Raw genomic sequence first — 19,710 nt, forward strand, 5'->3', positions numbered from 1 at the left:
TATTCTACCCAGAAATATTTTTCTAAGCAAGTCACTACTTCAAGAGGATCAACCAACCATTTCCATCCAGTGCTCAATTCAATATATAATAGATACATACATATATATTCAAAATAAAATATCTTATTATAATTTCTATCATCATAGCTTTATATTAGCCTCATGCATTCTTCTTATAATACCAACTTTAATACCATGTATTTTCATTCCAAACTGTATCTGGAAATATTTTAAATATATATATTATTCCAGATGGATTGTTTTTTATGGATTAAGGCTTCCAGGGAGGAGTTCTTCAAATACCTATTTTTTTTCTTAGCATTTCCCTGCTAAAAAGCTTGGGGAAACGCCCCAGCATGGATCAATTCAACAGCCACTTAGCAAATTCTGCTTCAGCAAAGCATTGGACTCCAATGGTTCATTTCAAGATTTCTTGAACTACGGGCTGGACAAAGTACATTATCTTAGAAGAAATATACCCGGAAAAAAACTATCCTTTCTTATTGGAGAAAACAGAAGATGAAGGGCTTTAAGTTTTTGAATTGCCTTTTGTTATTTTATCTAGACAAATCTTAGTCAATAACTCACTGTAGAATTCCCCCATTTCATTCAATATTCCAATCCAGTCTAACAGCCATTTACACTAAAAAAAAGAGAAGCAACCAACCATTGTGGTCTTAGAACAAAGGGCCTTGGCTGATTGGGAAGAGCCAGGATAATTCCCCTGTTGCTACCTAGTACCTAATAAGGGAAGAGATATTGAAAAAAATCACCAATTGATGAGGAAACCAAATGGTTCCATAAAGTGCAGGCACTGCAAGGGGGAGGGGGGAAGGAAATGCTGCTCCGAACCTTTGTAGGGAGAGTAGCGACACAAGGAAAGTAGCAAGTGACACTGTGAGAGGCAATGTATGGAAGGAAGAAGCAAAATGCAAAATCAGATGAGCAGTGCAAACTTCACTTACAGTCCTGGGGTCTCCAGGAGGAAGAAACCCTGCACTGGAAGCTGTGGGGTAGGATTCAGCATAGGTTTCTCCACTCATTGATTACTGATGTCACACATATCACTAAACTGCCTGGCTGTGGGTCTTCTTGTGTATAAGAATAGAATATTTTCCACACATCAATTCTAGGGTTCTTTTTTTTGCAGGGAAGTTTGTATTTCTTTAAGGAAGAATGGGCCTTTTCATGGAATGGTACAATTTTTCATAATCACTTTGAGTGTCAACCTTGCTTTGTGCCTCCCCACCTGGCAACAACCACCCACTGAAGACACACTGAGGCTTTGTTTTTCCAGGATGGTATGACACTACTACCTATCATCAGTTTCCATGTACTGGGACCCAAGTCAGTAAGAAATTCAAAACACCACAACCTTGCAGAAATCAGCTGCCAGGTTTATTAATCTACCCGAAAACAAAACAAAACCAAAGTGGAATAAAAACAAAACTTTAAATAAATCTTTAGGTACATTTTTAAAAGAGTTGAAAATTCAATGAAATATATATATCTCTATATATTTTTCCTTCTTTTGCTGGGAAATGACTTAACATTGGACTGGTTTCTTGTTTCATTCAGTGAGTCACTACCTTATACAGCATAACATATATTTTATCCTTAAATATTAATTACATAATGGATGCAGATACTTCGTTTGATCCCCTTATGCTCCAGATTAGAGATGCTCTCTCTACATTGACTTCCTTGGATGGACTTTGCAGTGAAGCCCTTCCAAGTGCATTTCCTTTGTGGACCCAATTTCCATTCCAACAAAATGTATGCTGAGTCTTCTTTCTTTATTTTATTTTAAGTGAAGTTAATAGCCACAAGAGCTCAGGGTAGGAGGGACAAAAAATATACACATATAGAACTAAGTTTCAAGATAGCCCCATTAACCCATTATTCCAATTCCCGTGCACATAAGAACACATGCCTATAATATGTTGCTTATAGGATTGAAGTCCATTGTACAGAGTATGGGTCCCATTTAGTGTATCTGGGGCCCTCCCATCACTGCTCTGACTGGAGAGTTAAATGGTGACCCAGAGTGGAGATGTGTGGGAGAGAATGCGTGTCCCTCTGCTCTTCAGGGACACTCCTTGAATGTCACTCTGCTGCTGCAATCAGGAACATTCTTCTAAGAGTTGGTTACCAAGTACCAATTAGTTTCCTCAGCAGAACCCTGCTTTCCAATCTGCCCTAATCCCCAAATCTCCTGTTCTTTCCTTATATGGAGAAAGGGATTTTGGAGAAAGAAATCCTAAAGAGTAAAATGCAACATTTCTGAGAGCTCTCTTTTTTTCCCAACCCAAGTGGAATAAAATATCCGGCTTCATGATTCTCCCAAAAGGAAAAAAAAGAAAAAGAAAAAAATAGAAAAGGAAAAAGAAAAAGAATAAATCTTCTTCCAAAGCCATTTCCATTGAGCATCCAAGACAGTTGATGGATAACATCAGTGCCCGCATCACATCATACAGCGACTTCATCGTATTCTTGGACAGTCTGTCAATGAGTCCCCATTCCAGCGAAAGTTACAAAAGTCCCCACAGAGCGTCCCTCAGCAAGCTGAAGCTGACGATTCATTTGTTGATGCGTAGAAAGCTGCTGAGAGTCCAGCTATGGCGTAAGCTATGTTCTAAGCAATAAATGGTTCAAGTCATCTATTTTGTCCTGAAATGCTACCTGTAGTGAACAGCATTGCTTATCAATGGTCATTGTGTCAATTCAGCCTCAAGAACAGGACAGAAAAGGCAGCAGCAGAAGCTTAGCATTATCTAGTGTTTATATATGTCATCAACGTAACACAGCAGAAAAAGGCTTAAATGCATATTCATGGGTACCGTGTCTAAAAATTACTAAAGGACCTAGTTAGTGTATTGGATAGTCTTTCTCAAGGAGTGCACACCGCATCTATAACCGCGGGAGGAGATATGTGACTGAGTACAGTTAATTCCTATTGGCTAAGTAACTTTTTTCTATACTGGAGGGAAAAGACAAAAGCAGACTCTCTCTCCTCCAACCCTGCCAACATCCCAGACTTGATGGTGCCGCCAACATCAAGTAGTCCCACGGCTTTTCCTTGTTGTGGTGGACCTCCCCACACTGACTCAATCCAAAGGACTGTGTCCACTCACACATTTTTCTTATTAAGCAATCTGTAGCTCCTTTGGGGAGCCAGAGTCGGGAATGGTCTGTGGTGGACACAATCAGCTTCAGAGAAAATTTCCCACTTTATGGATTCTGGGGGAGCCAGGTGCAAAAACAAAGAGAGACAGAGAGAGGGGCAGACAGAGACAGAGACAAAGAGAGAGAAGGAGAGAAAGAGAGAGGGTGAGAGAGAGAGAGAGGGAGGAAGGCAGGGAGGGAGGGAGAGAGAGAGATTCCTCATGGAATTATTTAAATACATCTTGAAAAAGCAAAACCAGCCACGCCCAATAACCAAACCCAGTCCTGTACACTACCCAAGGAGCTTTCCCCCAACACCTGCAGATTCTTAGACATGACAAGACAAATGCTGGAGACATCTTCGTTCTTCTGCCAAAATTCTCCAAGTGGTTATTTAGACAACAAGAATTAACTGTACTGTGGATACCCAGAGAAAATGTACATTATCTTATGTTGATATGAAACAAAACAGACATGATATAGCTTCATTGTACTTCAAACCTGTATGACCCCTTCCCAAGCCTACATAAAAAGTAATCCCCACCCTCCCACCCCCACCTTCTTCCTGTTACACCGAATCAATGTTTAGATTCCTCCCCTCCCCCCTCTAGTAAAGTGCTCTGTCCATGGCAGACCATAGGATGATGCAACAGGAAAAACCCCTGTGTGTGTCTGTGTGTGTGTGTGTGTGTGTGTGTGTGTGTGTGTGTTTGTGTGTGTGTGTGTGTGAGAGACTATTCTTTTAAAAAAACAAAATGAAGTAATTTTCCTCTTTTCTTCTCCGTGTTTGGCGAAAGAGGAACAGGCCTGGGAGGGGCCCATCTCCCAGCCACACTGTCCTGGGAGCTAGTACACGTAGCCTTCATTGTAGGGGTGGGGGTCACAGCAGCCGCCTTCTTGCATGTAGGCCATGCTTTCATCAAAGTGGGACAGAGGCACGGTGTCCTCCTCATTGATGTGACGCTCCATGTCTGTCTTCAGCAATGGGCGCTGATTATCTGGGAAGGCCATGGAGAAAAGCGCCTCGGGATCACAGACAAACTTGTAGACATATCTCTCTCCAGCCACCTGAAGACAACAGAAGAGATAAATGCCCACCCAACGACCCAGAGAAGTTAGTTTACCAGAATGGAGAGCTCAGCCCTCCTCGGATTTAGCAGATCAGTCTGTCTGAGTCAGGTTCCCCATGTCCGCCCTGGTTCCAACAGTCCAAAATGCCAGAGATGGCATTTGAACACAGATTTCAAGGTTCTAGCTTCTATACCACGCTGCCTTGCATGATTGCACCAGGGAAAAAGAAAATCCTAGACAAGAGAATGAGTAGCTAAGTCATTTCCCATGGTTAGGTTGCCATACGACTAGAGGGCGAATCTAAGATCTTGGTGAAATGAAATGCCATGGAGAATACCATGCTAGCCATGTGGACATGAGCACCAAAGAATTTTCCATGAGAAAACAGTATCTTTTTCCTTTTGGTGAGAGCAAAGATATTTTAAAAAAATAAAGGTCTAAAAATCTAAATAATAGACAAACATCCTGAGAGTTATGAGCTTTGTGCAGAAACCATGTCTTTGGGAGTGTGTGTGTCTGTGTGTGTTTGTGTGTGTGTCTGTGTCTGTGTAGGCAGGGCTTAGCAGGATGCCTCATGGAGCAGGCCTTTAGGCCTTTACCAAATGTCTTGTGTGGGCCCTTCCCCCTGGTTCTGCCAAAACTCAAGCCCCCCCAATCAGTCTTCTCCAGCCATGGTTGCTTTTGGCTTTTGCTCTCCTGGCAGACTAGCAGAGGGTACTAAGAGCTTACTGGCTGACAAGGACTTACTCAGGCCAATCTAGCTGGCCTAGGTTAGCGGAAGGTCTTTTTGACAGCAGGCCTGGGCCCCAAGCCACAAAGCCAAGATGCCCCTAAGTCTACCATGACCCACTTTAAAAAAGAATGTTCAAAATTATTTTTTAATAGCAATCAGACACCTTCATTAGTATTTTCACCACATGAAAAACTTCCTGAAATTGGCCACTGCCACAGGCCCCTCCAGTGCAAGATGTGAGCCCCAAGTTCATCAAAACAAGAGGCAAGACTTTTCAAAGAATTGATGGTCCAGCAGCCTGGACTCCCCCTTCTCTTCCCAAGTTGCTCCCTAGAGTCACCCAGTGAAGGGGTCAGGCCCGTGAGATCTCACTGAATAATCAAAGCCACCCATGCTTTGGATGGCAGAGGTGGCCATGCATTGGCTGTGAATGCACACTGTCCTGCAGCAGCCCTCCCATGACAGATACACAGGTGTCGTTTTTAAATCTGAGCTAAGCATTTGCTAAAATTTGTAAAACCTTGCCTCAGCCACGGTGTAGCTTGTGGTGTTACTGGCTTGACTCGCATATTAAAGAGTCAACTTTTAGAGGCTCTTCTGGAGGTGCCACTCACCTTCTGCATGATGCCTTTTTCATAGTAATAGCGGAGAGAGCGGCTGAGCTTGTCATAGTTCATCGCCGGTCTGTTCTTTTGAATACCCCAGCGCCGGGCCACCTGCCGAGGAAAGAGAAGACCCCTAATAAATGTGGATCTGACAAGCTGCCTCCATAGAGCTTTGCTCATGCTCAGAGGTGGCTTTGTAGGTGACTTTAGAGAACAATAAAAACTGATAAGGATGTATTTATTTTCTATCATTAGTTGGCTTTACCACCATTGTTACTTTATGATGTGATGGATTTTGTGGTTTGCAAGGCTTCTAGAGAAAAATAATTCCACACTAGCAGGTCACAGCAGAGCCTTAGAAAAGTCCCCTGAGGCCGAGGTCTGAGGCTCCATTTGATGGAAGAAGAAATGGCAGTGGAGGGGTTAAGTGACACGTCAAGGGACAGCATGTGAACCTCTGTCCTCTTGCCTTTGAGGTCTCAGTTGATCTTTATAACCAGATTGTTGAGTAAATGTTATTGTGCTCCTCTGGATGAAGAGGAAGTTCTTCTCAGAGACTTGTCAACTTGTCCAAGGTCACACAACCAGAAAGTTAGAAACCCCCTGAGGAGCCCCACTAATCAGACTCCCAGGGCCCCGAGGGCTCACCCCTTCACTTAGTGCCTGGCTTTTGAAACCCTCACTGCCCCCCCCAGTGGCCCCCTCCTGAGCAGCCCCCACCCCACTTTGCCAGGAGGAAAGAGGTTCCCAAACAAAGGGCTGGGTGACCTGGATTTCCTGTGGTTTGGTGTGTTTTTGAAACCAGGCGTGCAGCCACCTCTCTGGGCCTTTTCAATAGGGCCCTTTGTCATGATGTTTTGGGTACAAAATTTAATGGAAAGAAGAGAAGGCTTTTCCAAAAGGAACAAACAGGCTGTGATTCAGGAGAAGTACGCATGCTTTCCACTGCTCCTTGGGGAGATGTTGGCCTTCCCTCCAATTCAATTACCAAAAGCATTTAGGAAGGCCTGGGCTGGCTCCCAAGGTGGCAAGATAATCAGGGAACAAGGCCTGCCCTCTAGAAGCTTCTGTTTTGCAGGGGGGGAGGGGGCACACAACATGTTCATAATTAAAGATGAAATATACCCCAAAGAGTTGCAAAGAAAGAGCATATGCTGCTTAATGACGAGATTAGGCAGAAAGTAGTCCCTGAGTGGGGCTCCTAAGGAACCTGGCGGTAAAGAGGGAGGGGACATCAGAGAGGGGAAGACCCCAGGGGCAGAGGTGCCCTAACTTGCAAAGTCCTAATTCAGACAAATTGATTCACTCTTTGGCCTATACAAAGGACCTCAGAACACTGGCCCTGGAGCCAGGGAAATCTGAGTTTAAATTCTACCTCAAACACTGACTAACTCTTTAACCCTGATCATATTATTTTACTTCTTTGTCTCAGTTTTCTCGCCTATTAAATGGGGTTAATAACAGCATCTACCTCCCAGGATTACTGTGAGGGCAAAATGAGATCTATCAATCATCATGTAAATTATTGCTATTATTAGCATTATGATATAAATACAATTACTGTTACTATTATTATGAGCATTATGATATAAATACATAGTGAGAGCTATGTCAGGGATTGTGAAATCGTTTTGTGTTTCCTGGGTCCCTTTAGAAGCCTTGTCAAGCCTGCAAACCCCTCTGCCGAAGGATGTTTTTTCAATACATAAAATACACTGTACTGGATGACAGGAAACCAAGCTTACTGGCACATGACTATCAAACTCAGATTTGCAAAGCGCTCAAGGGCTCCAGCTTTGGGATTCCTGGATGGAGGGTTCCCTGTGAAGGCGGCACCCACATTCTTCCGTTTCTCCCATCAACAATAAGCTGCTGCTCCATGGCTGCAAACAATATTTGCTTGTTTTTCAGATCAGAGAAAATGGTCTGCTTCTTCGGGTCTCGCTCACTCATTCCCTTCAAATCCTTTATTACTTGCTCAGATACCTTCTGTCTTTGGAAACTTCACCCCCACCACTAGAGAAACAGTGGGGCCTTGAGATCTACAAGGAAGTGTGTTTCCTCGACAGAGCCGAGTGTTAGGATGTGGCAAAGAGAAGATTATGTTTCCAGGCGGGTCCAAGTGGGAGGCCCACCATAATCTCACGGGAGGGAGAAAAAGAACCCTATTTCATGCCGACTTTCTCAGCAATAGAGGAATAGAGACAACACAATCAGGACAACGATTTTCCCCCTACATAAAATATTATTCAACCATCCCCAATCATGGGCCCCTGGTGTAAGGTCCCTGTTGTCAGAAGCTAACACAGGGCAAGTTAGGAATGGAAGGAAAAAAATGAAGTATTAATAATTCTTTAAATAAAATCACAATTGGAATAACAATCTTTTCAAAGCTGCTCAGTGGGAAGCTTCTGGAATAGGAAATGTTTTAAGGAAAACTCTGAGGGAGAGGAGAGTCTGTTATCAAAGAGCAGAGGACAAAAATAGGTGACCTATGATGGCAGGCAATATAGAGCCCTGTAGGCCCAACCATTTGAGGTCCTACAGAGATGTAACTGCCCTGAGATCATGCAGCTACAGCAGTCACCACGGCTACACAGATCAGGCAGTAAGGAAAATGGGGGGGGGGGGACAAGCATATGTGCTTTTTAACCTGCATTATACAAATAAAATATTCATTTCAACAACAATCATATATTAGGGTAACTGTTACAGATAAAGTTCCGGATTTAAAGTTGGGGATATAAGCTCAAAAGGCCACTTTGACCTCAAGGAGTCTGCATTCGGCTGGGAAGAGGTAGATAGCCAAGACAGAGAATCCATAATGGGGTAGGGGTGGGGGTTCAAAAAGCGATATAAGTTGAGAGAGAACTTCTGAGGTGAAGGGACCTCAGAGATATCTTGGCCAATACTTAGCTGAATGAGAATCCCCTAATAAATAGCCATTCAGCCTCTCCTTAGAGCGACCCTCTGAAGAAGGGGAGCCACTAGCTCTGGAACAGTCTACTATACTCTGGGTTAACTCTCAATAGTGGGAAGTTTTTGTTTTTGTTTTTAAATTTTCCATACATGAAGCGTGATCATGTATCTGTGAAATGTCCATCCTTCCTTTTGGGGGCAAATGGTTCATGGATAACACTCTTTTCATAAACCCATTTTATCTTTACAACACCCCTTTAGGGTGGGCAGGACAAGCATTATTACTCCTATTTCACAGCAGAGAGACCAAATAGCTTGTCCAACATCACAGGGCCAGTAATGGCAGGGCTACAATGCAAATGGAGGCTCTGAGTTCACATAGTATGTGGTTTGTGTTCCATAAAAAAAGTAGTCCATTACTGACACCCATTAGGACCTGGCTTGCCTTGTTAACTGGATAGAACTGATGGGCACAGCATTGTATCCTATGCCACCAAAATAAACCCAAAAAGCCTAGGCCAATCTCTGATATAATGGGGCAGCAGAATCTCAGAGTTGGAGGTCAGGACCATTTTGACTAAACCATACCCATAGAACAATCTGCTTTACAACACAGCCTCTGCTTGGAGGCTTGGACCCTAAGCCATCAGAAGAAGCTGTTAGTAACAGTGAAATGTTACAGCTGTGGTCACATAGTAGGGTTTTTTGTTTGTTTATTTTAGGAGGGTTTTTTTTTTGCAAGACAATGGGGTTAAGTGGCTTGCCCCAGGTCACATAGCTAGAATAATTATTAAGTGTCTGAGGCTGGATTTGAACTCAGGTCCTCCTGACTCCAGGGCCGGTGCTCTATTCACCATGCCACCTAACTGCCCCCACATAGTAAGTCCTTAATAAGCATTTGCTCCCATCATGGGAGTCATTTCAGCTCTAAGCTATGGCTTCCTCACTTGTAAAATGAGGGTTTGGGGTTGCTCTAAATTATTCCAATGATGACAATAATGTTCCCTATCAAAGGATACCAAAGAGGAGCAGATGTAGGAAAGGTCTAGCAAAAAGATCTGAATTTGAGCCTGCTCTGCCGCTCACTAGCCATGTAGCGTTAACAAGACCCAAACTTTATGAGTATTCTCACATGTAAGATGAAGGCATGGTCTGGATCTGGAAAGAATGTCAGGGACTATCCAAATGCTTCAATTTACAAAGAAGGAAACTGAGGTTCAGAAAAGTGACAGAAGTCTTTACTTGGAGCTGGAAGAAACTATTCATTTTGCAATTAAAGTCACAGAGTCTAGGGAGAGGAACTTGCTTGCCCAATATCATTTGGGCAGCAAACATCAGGAAATTTCTTTCCCTTTCCTTTCTCCCTTATTTGAGAGATTTGAGGGCTCAAGCAGCATCTTCTGTGAAGGGAGAAACTTTGCCCTATGAAGACCTGAGATGACCTCTCAGGGATCACTGATCAATACAGCATTCAAGGCTATGCCTGCGAGGCTGATATTGAGGTTCTCTCTGTGGAACAATGAAGAGGGGCCTGAACATTCACAGAACTTTGAATACCATCTCTACTGCTCCTTGGAAAGCCTCTGGGTCCCTTTGTAGTCTTTTATGGCCCATGAAGGGGTAGGGCTCCCTTCCGGTCAAAGCCCTCTGGTCCTAGCACCCCACATGACAAAGAGTGGCCTGTGGGCAAACCGCTCGATCAAGGAAGGTCTGACGCTTGGACACTGCTGGGAAGTGATCATTTTCCATCACATGACTGGGAGGCAACTTGAGGATCTCCCTCTGCATCCCCGGGTAATCTAAACAGAAGTCTTTTTAATCAGTCTGAAGAAAGTGTCAACTCTGCTAAGACTGTACAAAGTTCACATGACATCTGGTTGATTCATCAGGGCCAGGCTGGGTTGCCCCTAGAAACCAAGGATCCTGAAAAGCCAACAGTCTCTTCTGGCAAGACTCCAACCTGAAATTATTCTTTCCGGATGGGAGCTGCAAACCTTGAGACAAAATGGGACTCCATGTTCCATCTCCAAGAGTTCTCCAAAATCACACTGGTCCCTGTCTGCTCTCTACTACCCATCACCTTCACTTCTCAAGGAACACGGAATCACGCCCCCCCAATAACCACAAGGATATAGTTTATCTCCATAAACTGCTTCATCAAGAGATTTGGGCCGTGTCACCACTTGCAAAATATGGTATGAGACCAAACATTAATAGGGACACGGGTATTCTATAGATGTGATTTTTCTAGATAACTGGACAGAAAAATATGTATCCTAATAATCTGTGTTCCAAGAGAGAGAACATGAAAAGGCTATTAGCATTTGTTTTTCTGTTATATTTAGCAAGTAGAGACATGCCTCTTTCTATACACACATATGTATGTGCCTGTGTGCATGTGTGTGCATGTGTGTGTATGTATCAATACATATATAATGGGCAGCTGGGGAAACAATAGCTAGATCACCAGGCCAGGAATCAGAGATGAGTGCATATATGACCACAGATGCTTCTTGCTATGTGATCCTGGGCAAGTCATCTAATGCTTTGCCTCAGCTTCCTCATCTGTAATATGACTTGGAGAAGGAAGTGGCAGACCACTTCAGTATCTTTGCCAAGAAAACTCTCAACAGGGTCATGAAGATCTGAATATGACGGAAATGACTGAATAATAGCAACACACATATTTATAACTATAACTGTGTATTAGTAACTTTGAATATACAACTATATATATATATATTTTTTTTATTTGTACTATGATGAATTTTTTTCTAAGACAAATTATGACTTTCTTTAAAAAAAGGAAGAGTGAAAATCCTGGGCCATTTTTTCAAATAATGTGGGCTCAATATCATAAAGCTACAATATAACTCCTATGGCCCAACATTACACAATATCATGAGTTTATAACATATCCATGTATATGCTTACATACCCATCCACATCTACTTCACGTCTCACACTCCTTCCCCAGAGCTTTAGTAACTCAGGAGACAGTTCTCTCTACCTTGTTGCTGTTGGGTTTTTTCCTGAATTCTCTCTCACAGTCATGCCAAGTTCCATTTCCTGCTCTCTCTGACATACCTGCCTTTGGCTACCTCTGCTCCTCCCCACAGCCTTGGGCCATCTGCTCAAAACAGTATTTGGTACACAGTGGGTGATTTATAAATGCTTACTTAGGGCCTGCAAGCTTACTAGGAGACAGAATGTTGCCATGGATGCCCAAATAGTGACCGGGTCTGGGGCTACATTAAATGGAGCCCATATGGCTTCCAGACCCTGATGGGTCACAGCTGGAGTCTTGTCCTCAGGTCTGGACACCTTGTTTTTAGAAGGACATAGATGAACTGCTGGGCACCCAGAGGGCCCAGGAGCAATGGCTGAAGGACCTGGGCGTGTTGGATAAGAAAGGACTTGAGGGTTATGACAGTGTCCAGAAGGGCTGTTTCATGAAGGAGGACTGAACTTGATCCTGGCTACCGGCAAAAAGCAAATCTAAGCTTGATGGCTAAAGAAATTCAGAGATTTGTCTTTTCCTTCACCCAAAGCTTTAGCTTTAACCTTTTCCAACCACTGAGGCTTGTGGCCAATCTCAGCTGGGTCCCTTTTAACAAAGAGAGCAACAATGGAAAGCTCCCTACAGCAAGGCCACTTTGAGAAGTCTGCTGCTATCTGGTCCTTCAGATGGAAAGGTTTATTTCTAGCCTAGCCACACAGACTTAGAAACGATTTGTGTGATTTGGTTTCTACGTGATTTGTTAAACAAAAAGCTTTAGCTGAAAATGGGCGGCTCCGTGATGGTGAGTGAGGAGAGCATCCCACTCTCTGCCTCGTGTGATTTGAATGCTTCCTCCGGTCACTAGGACAACATGCTAAGGCACACCAGGGCCCAGCCAGGCATGCTGCAAGCCCTTGGGGGCCACTCATCAACAATGAACTGAGAAGCCCAATCTTGCAGATCTGGGGTCAGCTGTCACCTAGCCTGGAGTCATAAAATCTGTCTCTCAGGTTGTAGGCGGTGGGGCAAGAAGATGGACCTTCTACTTTGTGCTGGTCTTCCCATACCCTCCCTCCCCACCTTTTAGCCTCTTCCTCCGGGCACAAGGAACCAGATCCATCGTGACTAGAAAGAAAAGGTCGACTGACTACTTTAGGGACCAACTCGGCATCTGTGGGGCTCCTAGGACAGTGCATCCTCCCTGACAACACTCTGCCCTGGTATGTAAACCCCTTGAGGACAAGGGTTGGCTTACTCTTGTGATGCTCTTGTACCGTAACCCAGGCCTAGCACAATGACTGGTCTGTCAGCCATGCTTGTTAAACTCATTCCGTTCGTTTGTGTCTCAACTTTAGGACACACAATTTCCCCACTGGAAAATAGCGACAACAACAAAGAGCATTACTAGCCACCTTCAATAAAATCCACTGACTCCCTCCTCACTTTATTCATTAGAAGTTTCCAAACCTTACCTCTTCAGGTTCAATCAGTTTAAACTCCATGCCACGGCCAGTCCAAGCAATGAAATGGGAATTGGACGGGTCATCAAGAAGGGCCACCAAGAACTGCCACAGCTGCAAGGACCCCCGGCGCTGGTAGGTGGGACCCTCACGGTACATCCCCGGCTCTTGCTTGATATCTCCTGATATTGAACGAAAACAAAAGCAAACCTCACTAAGCAAGAATTGTATAGTGGGAAAATGGCTCCACCATTACCTGCGGGCATCTAAATAGCACAGGATTGGTCGGCAGCGCTGAGTGGGGGTTCTGAAGGATGGGAGAAGCCCATCACCCAGGCATCAGTACAGCGGGCCTCCCCATTCAAGAGATGCTTACTGTTTTCACCTGACCTTGTTGAACATTATTGGTGGACTGGACAAATGGATGAATCGGGTTCTAAATCGTGTGTGGGGGTGATGTCTGTCTCTGTGTGCGTGTTGTGTGTGTGGACATACCCATGTCACCTCCTAGATCCCTCTGTGACTAATGCTGGCATATCTGTTGACACCCTGCCAAGTGCTGTCCCCCAACCCACACCTGTCTGACAGCCTCACTGCAAGGGTGGGGCACAAGGGAAAGAGAGGATGGGGGAGTTGTAAGAGAGACACAGACAGAGACAGAGACAGCAACAGGGGCAGATAAAAAATGAGAGACAGACAGACAGAAAGACAGAAAGACAACAGAGACAGACTGAGAGACAGAGATTCAGAGGGACAGTGGGGGGGTGGATGAGAGAGAGACACAGACAGACAGACAGACAGACAGACAGAGATAGAAATAGACACTGAGACAGAGAAAGAAAGACAACAGATAGAGATTCAGAGACAGAGACAATAACTGGGACAGAAAGAAAATGAGAGAGAGAGAGAGAGAGAGAGAGAGAGAGAGAGAGAGAGAGAGAGAGAGAGAGAGAGACTAAAAGCTTGGTGATAGTATTTATCCCCAAGTGCCAACCAGGATGCCACATGGGGGTTCTTCACAGCCCAACACAACACAACACAACACAACAAAATAACACTCAGGGTCTTTTTCTATGCAGATGCTCAGAAGGCACATTTGCCTGGGAGCTCTACCTTGCATCAGGTCACCTGGGTTAATACACAGGACCCAAATCCTATGGACCTGAAAGTCCCTCAAGGACATAATGATCTCCCAAACACAGGAGATTATTTTCTATTTCTACCCTTCTGTTTCAAGGGTCATTTTCTCAAAGGTGGCAAATGACATTTCTCATTTTTTAAATGTTATGCTATATTTTCATCATCAAATCTGTTATGATTCTTTTGCAAAGTCTACAATCCCCAAATATTCATGCTATTCCCAATTTGTGTTCAATTGTGTTTACGTGATTCTCCCCCGAAAAAATTATTGGAAGAGGGGGCTAAGAATGGCAGGTTGAGAAGGTGTGGGTGGATCAAGGTCTGATCTGGGGAGGAAGGACAGAGCCAGCATCAAGCTCCAGGGACAGACACCGGCTATTTATAAAAACAAATTAATAGTAATAAAAGGTACTTGCTGCCCCCAACTCATCACAGCCCTGCCTCATGAAGCCGCTGCAATCAGCTAATCAGAGGGCCCCTGCTTGCCTCCTGTTGTTTGCCAATCAAGAGAAAACACAGAGGCCGCTCCTGAGAAATGTGCTGTCCCCTGGTTGGTCCTCCCACGTCCCAGCTCCCTCAGAGATGCCAACGAAAGGGGGGCCTCTGTGGCACTGCCAGGATGGGCCTGGGTGCTCATCTGCCAGCTAGCCAGGGCTCCTTGGGAGAGAATGCTTGCCCATCACCCCTCAGAGACACACTTAAGAGATCACAGGTCCTCTGTTCCCCCCCAAATCCCAGAAAATGAATCTCCTTGTTGTTCTGTGCTCTATTAACTCAGCTTTTCAGGGTCTAGAAAGAACATGGGAAGATTCCTCAGTCACCATGAACACCAGAGGAACATGCTTTCAGTCTGGTCTTGTTAATTAGGGGATCAGCTTCCAATAAATCTCCAATAACAAGCTGGATACAAGTGTAAGGTCCACAGAAACCCTCCTGTCCTCCAGGCCTATCTAGATCCAGGCATGGATGGGGCCCCTGGCTTGAGGCATCAGAACTTCCCCTGGGGGGTGAGGAAGAGGATTCTATTGGAAACTTGGAGGTGGGTGAGGTTGGGCCAGATCCAAGGTCCTATTTCAAATGGGACTGTGATCTCACGAGCTGCTGTACTTACCTTCTCAAGTGACTTAGCCTTTCTTTGGTGTATCTTTTGTAAACATTTAGATATAATTATAACTGGCATTCATATGTGCCAAGTGCTTCACCATCCTCTCAAGTAAGCACTGATTATCTTCATTCTATAGATGAGGAAACTGAGGCCAACAGGGTAAAGTGACTTCCTCGGGGTCACACAGCTACTGAGTATCTGAGGTCACATTTGAACTCAGGGATTCCTGACAACAGGTCCATAATGGCATCCCTAGTTGCCCTTCTCCATGCCTATGGTGTTTCTCCCCACTAGAATGGAAGCCCTCAGGCATAGGGGCTATTCTATTTTTGTTTTTGTATCCCAGGATCTAGACATTTAATCGGTGTTGACTAAGTGACTAAGTGACTGTGGACTATTTACTCGATTCCTATTGTCCCCATGACCCTTCTCAGGAAGCCAATGAGGTGAAAAACGTACCATCAAATTTCTCGGGGACCACACAGGTGTCATCGTAAAACTGCCTGGGACCCTTTTCAAACATGCAACCTGAAGGAGAAAAATGAGATTGGTGAAGGACTTGGATAAGAAGGAACTGCGGACAACTTTCAATTGGAAGGCAAGGCCTGCCATGTTGTTTGTGCCTCCCCAGCAAAGAGGGGGTAAAGGACTGGACTGAAGGGCATTAAACCCATCATAGCTCTAGTATCGCATACCTGGGAGGCCAAGGCCCAGGACTGGGGCCAGAAAGGAGGCCTCCAACCAGGCTGGGGTGGGGTGGGGGGGTCCTGCTGGACTCAATGACCATCCCACCATCATGATGTTATTAACTCATTCCATCAATCCTTGAGAACCTGCTGTTTATTAAGACTCTAATCATGGGACATAACAGCAACAACAATTAAGTGTCAAGCTAAGGTTTTAAGGATTGTAAATCTCTTCATATCAATGGACCATCTTATGTGATTCATACAGTGAACACAAAGCCAGGGAAAAACAATGGCTAAGAGTTGCCTGGGAAGATTCCTTAAAAATAGATTGTGATGGGAATAGCATATCCACCACTCATTCATCATGCCTTGAAAGGATTATGAATACTGGTAGGGTCAAAGGCCAAACATGCTGGTGGCCGCATCCCAGTCCTGTGTCACAACCGGCAATCCCAGAGTCCAAACTGGAAATGTCCATTAAACTTTCTAGTTGAGAACTCCTTTTATTGTAAAATGGGGTATGGTTAAGGTCCTCTTATATAGGGGCTATCCCTTGAGAATGGAGGAAATGTTCTATGTTCTGGGGGACAGGGGTGTCAGAGAATAAGCATACTCACCCTCTGTTCTGTTGGGGTGCACCAGGAAACCTTCTTGTCGCATATAAATGGAGTGGCAGCTAGGCACTTCTGAAAGGAAACCCAACATTAGTGAGGGGCATCTGGAAGGACAGCAGATATTAGATCAGCACCACAACTGGAAATGGAGGAGCAGCAGGACTGATTCTCCATCCATCATGAACATCATGGACACATCAACTGAGAGGAGGCACAAGGCATGAGGGGCACCTTAGGTGAGTGGGGAGGATGCCAAGCTTCTCCAAGAGAGGTGGAAAGCCTAACATTCATCAAACAGCAACTGGGCTGCTGGTCCGTTCCCCCAACCACCCAGCTACCATGATGGTGGCTTAGAAGTGAACAGGTCATCATTTTATGGCACAATAGTGGCTCTGTATTGGACAAAAAGAAAGCAAGGTACCAATACCCACTCATCTGCACAGATCCCCATCCCAAACACATTGCCAACCTGGATTTAGTACATGCCTAACAAATATTTATGATTACAGTCAAGTCTCTTCATTTATAGTTCCCATAGGAAAAAAAGAGCTAGAAAGGACTTTGGTCATAATCTAGTGGGAGTTTTTCACTTTATTGGTGAGGAAAGAAGGTTGTGGAGGTTATAAATGGTGAAGCTAAGATGAGAGCCCTGCTCCCCCAAACCTGACTTCTTGAGCCATAGTCTCTCTCTTCGACTCCATATCATGGAATTTCCAACCTAAACAAGATTGTAGGAAGGACGACAGAGCAATAAGACAGTGGTTGGACTTTTGGAAGAAATTTAATCAGTAGGAGTTGCTTTGATTAATTAGTTTCCTCTAAATGACTGTATTGCACTCTTTGACACATGGCTAAGGAAACCCCTTCTCTTGTCCATGAACTGAGTTACCTCAAATCCACTACCATGGAGGCCATCTGCCATAGTCACAGTAAAATTAATCCATATTTTAATTCATTCAGGAGGCATTTATTAGATATATATATATATATGTATGTGTATATAGTTATATTTTAAAGAATTTTTAGAGAGTAAATTTCTACAACCACATATTAAATGATTCCCTTTCTTTTCAACTTAGTTTATGGAAAGAACAATGGCTTGGCAATTGGGAAGGTCTGGTCCCAATTCTGTCGGGTAACCTCTGGTTAACTCTGGACAAGACATTAAACCTTTCTGAGTTTCATATTCTTCATCATTCAGAAAGAGTGTGGATTCGATGATCTTAGAGATACATTCCCACCCACCCAACCCCAGGCAACAATTGCAGAAGTCCATGCAAAAATGTTTACTCTCCAGTCATGTACAGGAAAATACTACCGAAACAATTCTATCCGCTACTTCACTGACAATTTTCCAACTAGTCAACAAAGCAAAATATAAGTGTTGCTATTAAAACATGAAAATTTATCCATTTTGAAAGGAGCTGCCCTGCCCCCCCTCTCAATGTGCCACATGGCTTCTCTCCAGGTCAACAGAGAAGGGTTTTTACTTTTTAAAAGGAACTGAACATCCATTAGCTTAATAAGACTCTTGCTATGAGAATTAATTCTAACTGACTGTTTGGTTTCCAAATATCTTTATTTGGTTTTAAAATCCTTCTGTTCAGAAGTCTATTCTGAATTTGCACTCCATTGAAGTTGCTTCATAATAATATAAAAACAAAAACACACAAAAAAGTGGACTGAATCTGCAATTTCATAGGAAAATGGAATTCCCAGTTAATAACGGCTCTCCACCAATGCAGGGCAACATTCACTGGGTAAAGGGGAGTTGGGCAAGTAGTTTTCTCAAGTTTAAAAATCAAGTCAATGTGGAAGGCAGGAACTGAACCCCTCTCTTCCTGGCTCTGGCCTCACTCGCTATATTGTCTTTTTTCTTCAAGAATGTGAATTATTTAATACAACTTATACTCATTTCAGAATGGGGTCCTAAATTTTCCCACAGAGACAGAAGGCTTAGACTCTCTTCCTCTTTTCAGTTCCCCAAAGTGATATCATGAATTCTCCACAGAGAGACAACAAACAAGCAAACAAAAAAAATCCTCAAAATCAGCATAGTGCCCCCAAAAAGCCTCAGTCATTCCAAGGGAAAGCTAGTGGGGCGCCTGCAGTCTCCTTTCCGGTGACTGATAAATAAATATAACTTTGGAAGACTCTGCTTGTGCCTGGGTTGGTGACCTTGTGGCTGCATCTCTCTGACAAGGAAGACAACATCCCTTCTGGGCACAGTCACTGATTCCCAGTATTCCTCAAATTCAGGGGATCTGATTCCCTTTTGAGTCTCTAAAGGGTTAAGGTTGATGATTCCCCCAAAGGTTGGGGGAGTTCCTCTGGTGAGTCCCAGAGGGCCTGGTAGCATGAACGGCTCTATAGGAAAGAGGATATTGCAAGGAGTCCAGGACCTCCTCCATTCAGGAGCTCTCTCTCCCAGACCAGCTCACACAGCCCTGGGGAAAGTGTGCTTGCCAAAAGGATATATCATTACTCATGGGAAAGAATAGCCCCTTCACATCCAGATGGTGGTCGACCTACTATGTGTTGGGCTAGGAACACAAAGGGAGGCCACGGATAGCCCCTGTTCCATGGGTGGAGGTCTGATGGGCCAACACCTATCCCCCTCCCCTCCTTCCCTGCAGTGTATGGAGCTTTGTCATCTGGTCTAACAATCGTTTCTCTCCCTAACTCGGACCTTTGAACCAGCGCAGAGAGGACTGAAAAAATGGACTGAAGAAGAGTTTATCTGCCATGAAGTAACTAGTCTCGTTATTCTAAAGTGTGATCAGTTAATTTATGACTCTCAGAGTGGGTCAGACTCTAATCAGATTGTAGAAACATTTCCAAAGTGATTATTCAATCAAATGACTAACATGGTTAATTAGGAGCCATAAACATTGCTCTGAAATTCATCAAAGTAATGACTTGCCCAGAAGAATTACGGCTAATTAAATTGCCTGCTGCTTTCAAGTCTACCTTATCGAATAAAAAATCCAGCCAATGAAATTTGGCCTGGCCGTTTGACATTGGACTAAATGTTCAGCTAGAACTCCTTAAGTCTTTTAACTGCTTCAGCAGCTACTTCAAAAGCAAACCTTTTAGTGGACATGCTAAAGATGGCTATTTTCTTTGGATCAAGTCTTAGAAAACAAGAGAGGGGGGCTTGGGATAGCCAGGGTCCCTAGGTATGGCTCAAATTTTGAATTTTACTCTC

The 19,710-nt window shown here is 44.1% G+C and overlaps 1 protein-coding gene across 5 annotated transcripts in view; it reads right to left on the minus strand.

The window, feature by feature from the left end:
* Window positions 1-3,722: 3,722 nt before the first annotated feature.
* ETV1 (ETS variant transcription factor 1) overlaps window positions 3,723-19,710 on the minus strand; it is a 79,724-nt gene continuing 63,736 nt past the window's right edge. For all 5 annotated transcript variants that reach the window (XM_074195399.1, XM_074195400.1, XM_074195402.1 and 2 more), the window contains 5 exons: window positions 16,506-16,574; window positions 15,659-15,727; window positions 12,967-13,136; window positions 5,584-5,685; window positions 3,723-4,233 (listed from right to left, as the gene is read on the minus strand). In XM_074195399.1, the coding sequence (XP_074051500.1) occupies window positions 4,012-4,233; window positions 5,584-5,685; window positions 12,967-13,136; window positions 15,659-15,727; window positions 16,506-16,574 (632 nt within the window). In that variant the 3' untranslated portion in view covers window positions 3,723-4,011. The remainder of the gene's footprint in view (window positions 4,234-5,583; window positions 5,686-12,966; window positions 13,137-15,658; window positions 15,728-16,505; window positions 16,575-19,710) is intronic.

The sequence above is a fragment of the Macrotis lagotis genome, chromosome 7 (assembly GCF_037893015.1).
Source record: "Macrotis lagotis isolate mMagLag1 chromosome 7, bilby.v1.9.chrom.fasta, whole genome shotgun sequence".
Lineage (NCBI taxonomy): Eukaryota > Metazoa > Chordata > Mammalia > Peramelemorphia > Peramelidae > Macrotis > Macrotis lagotis.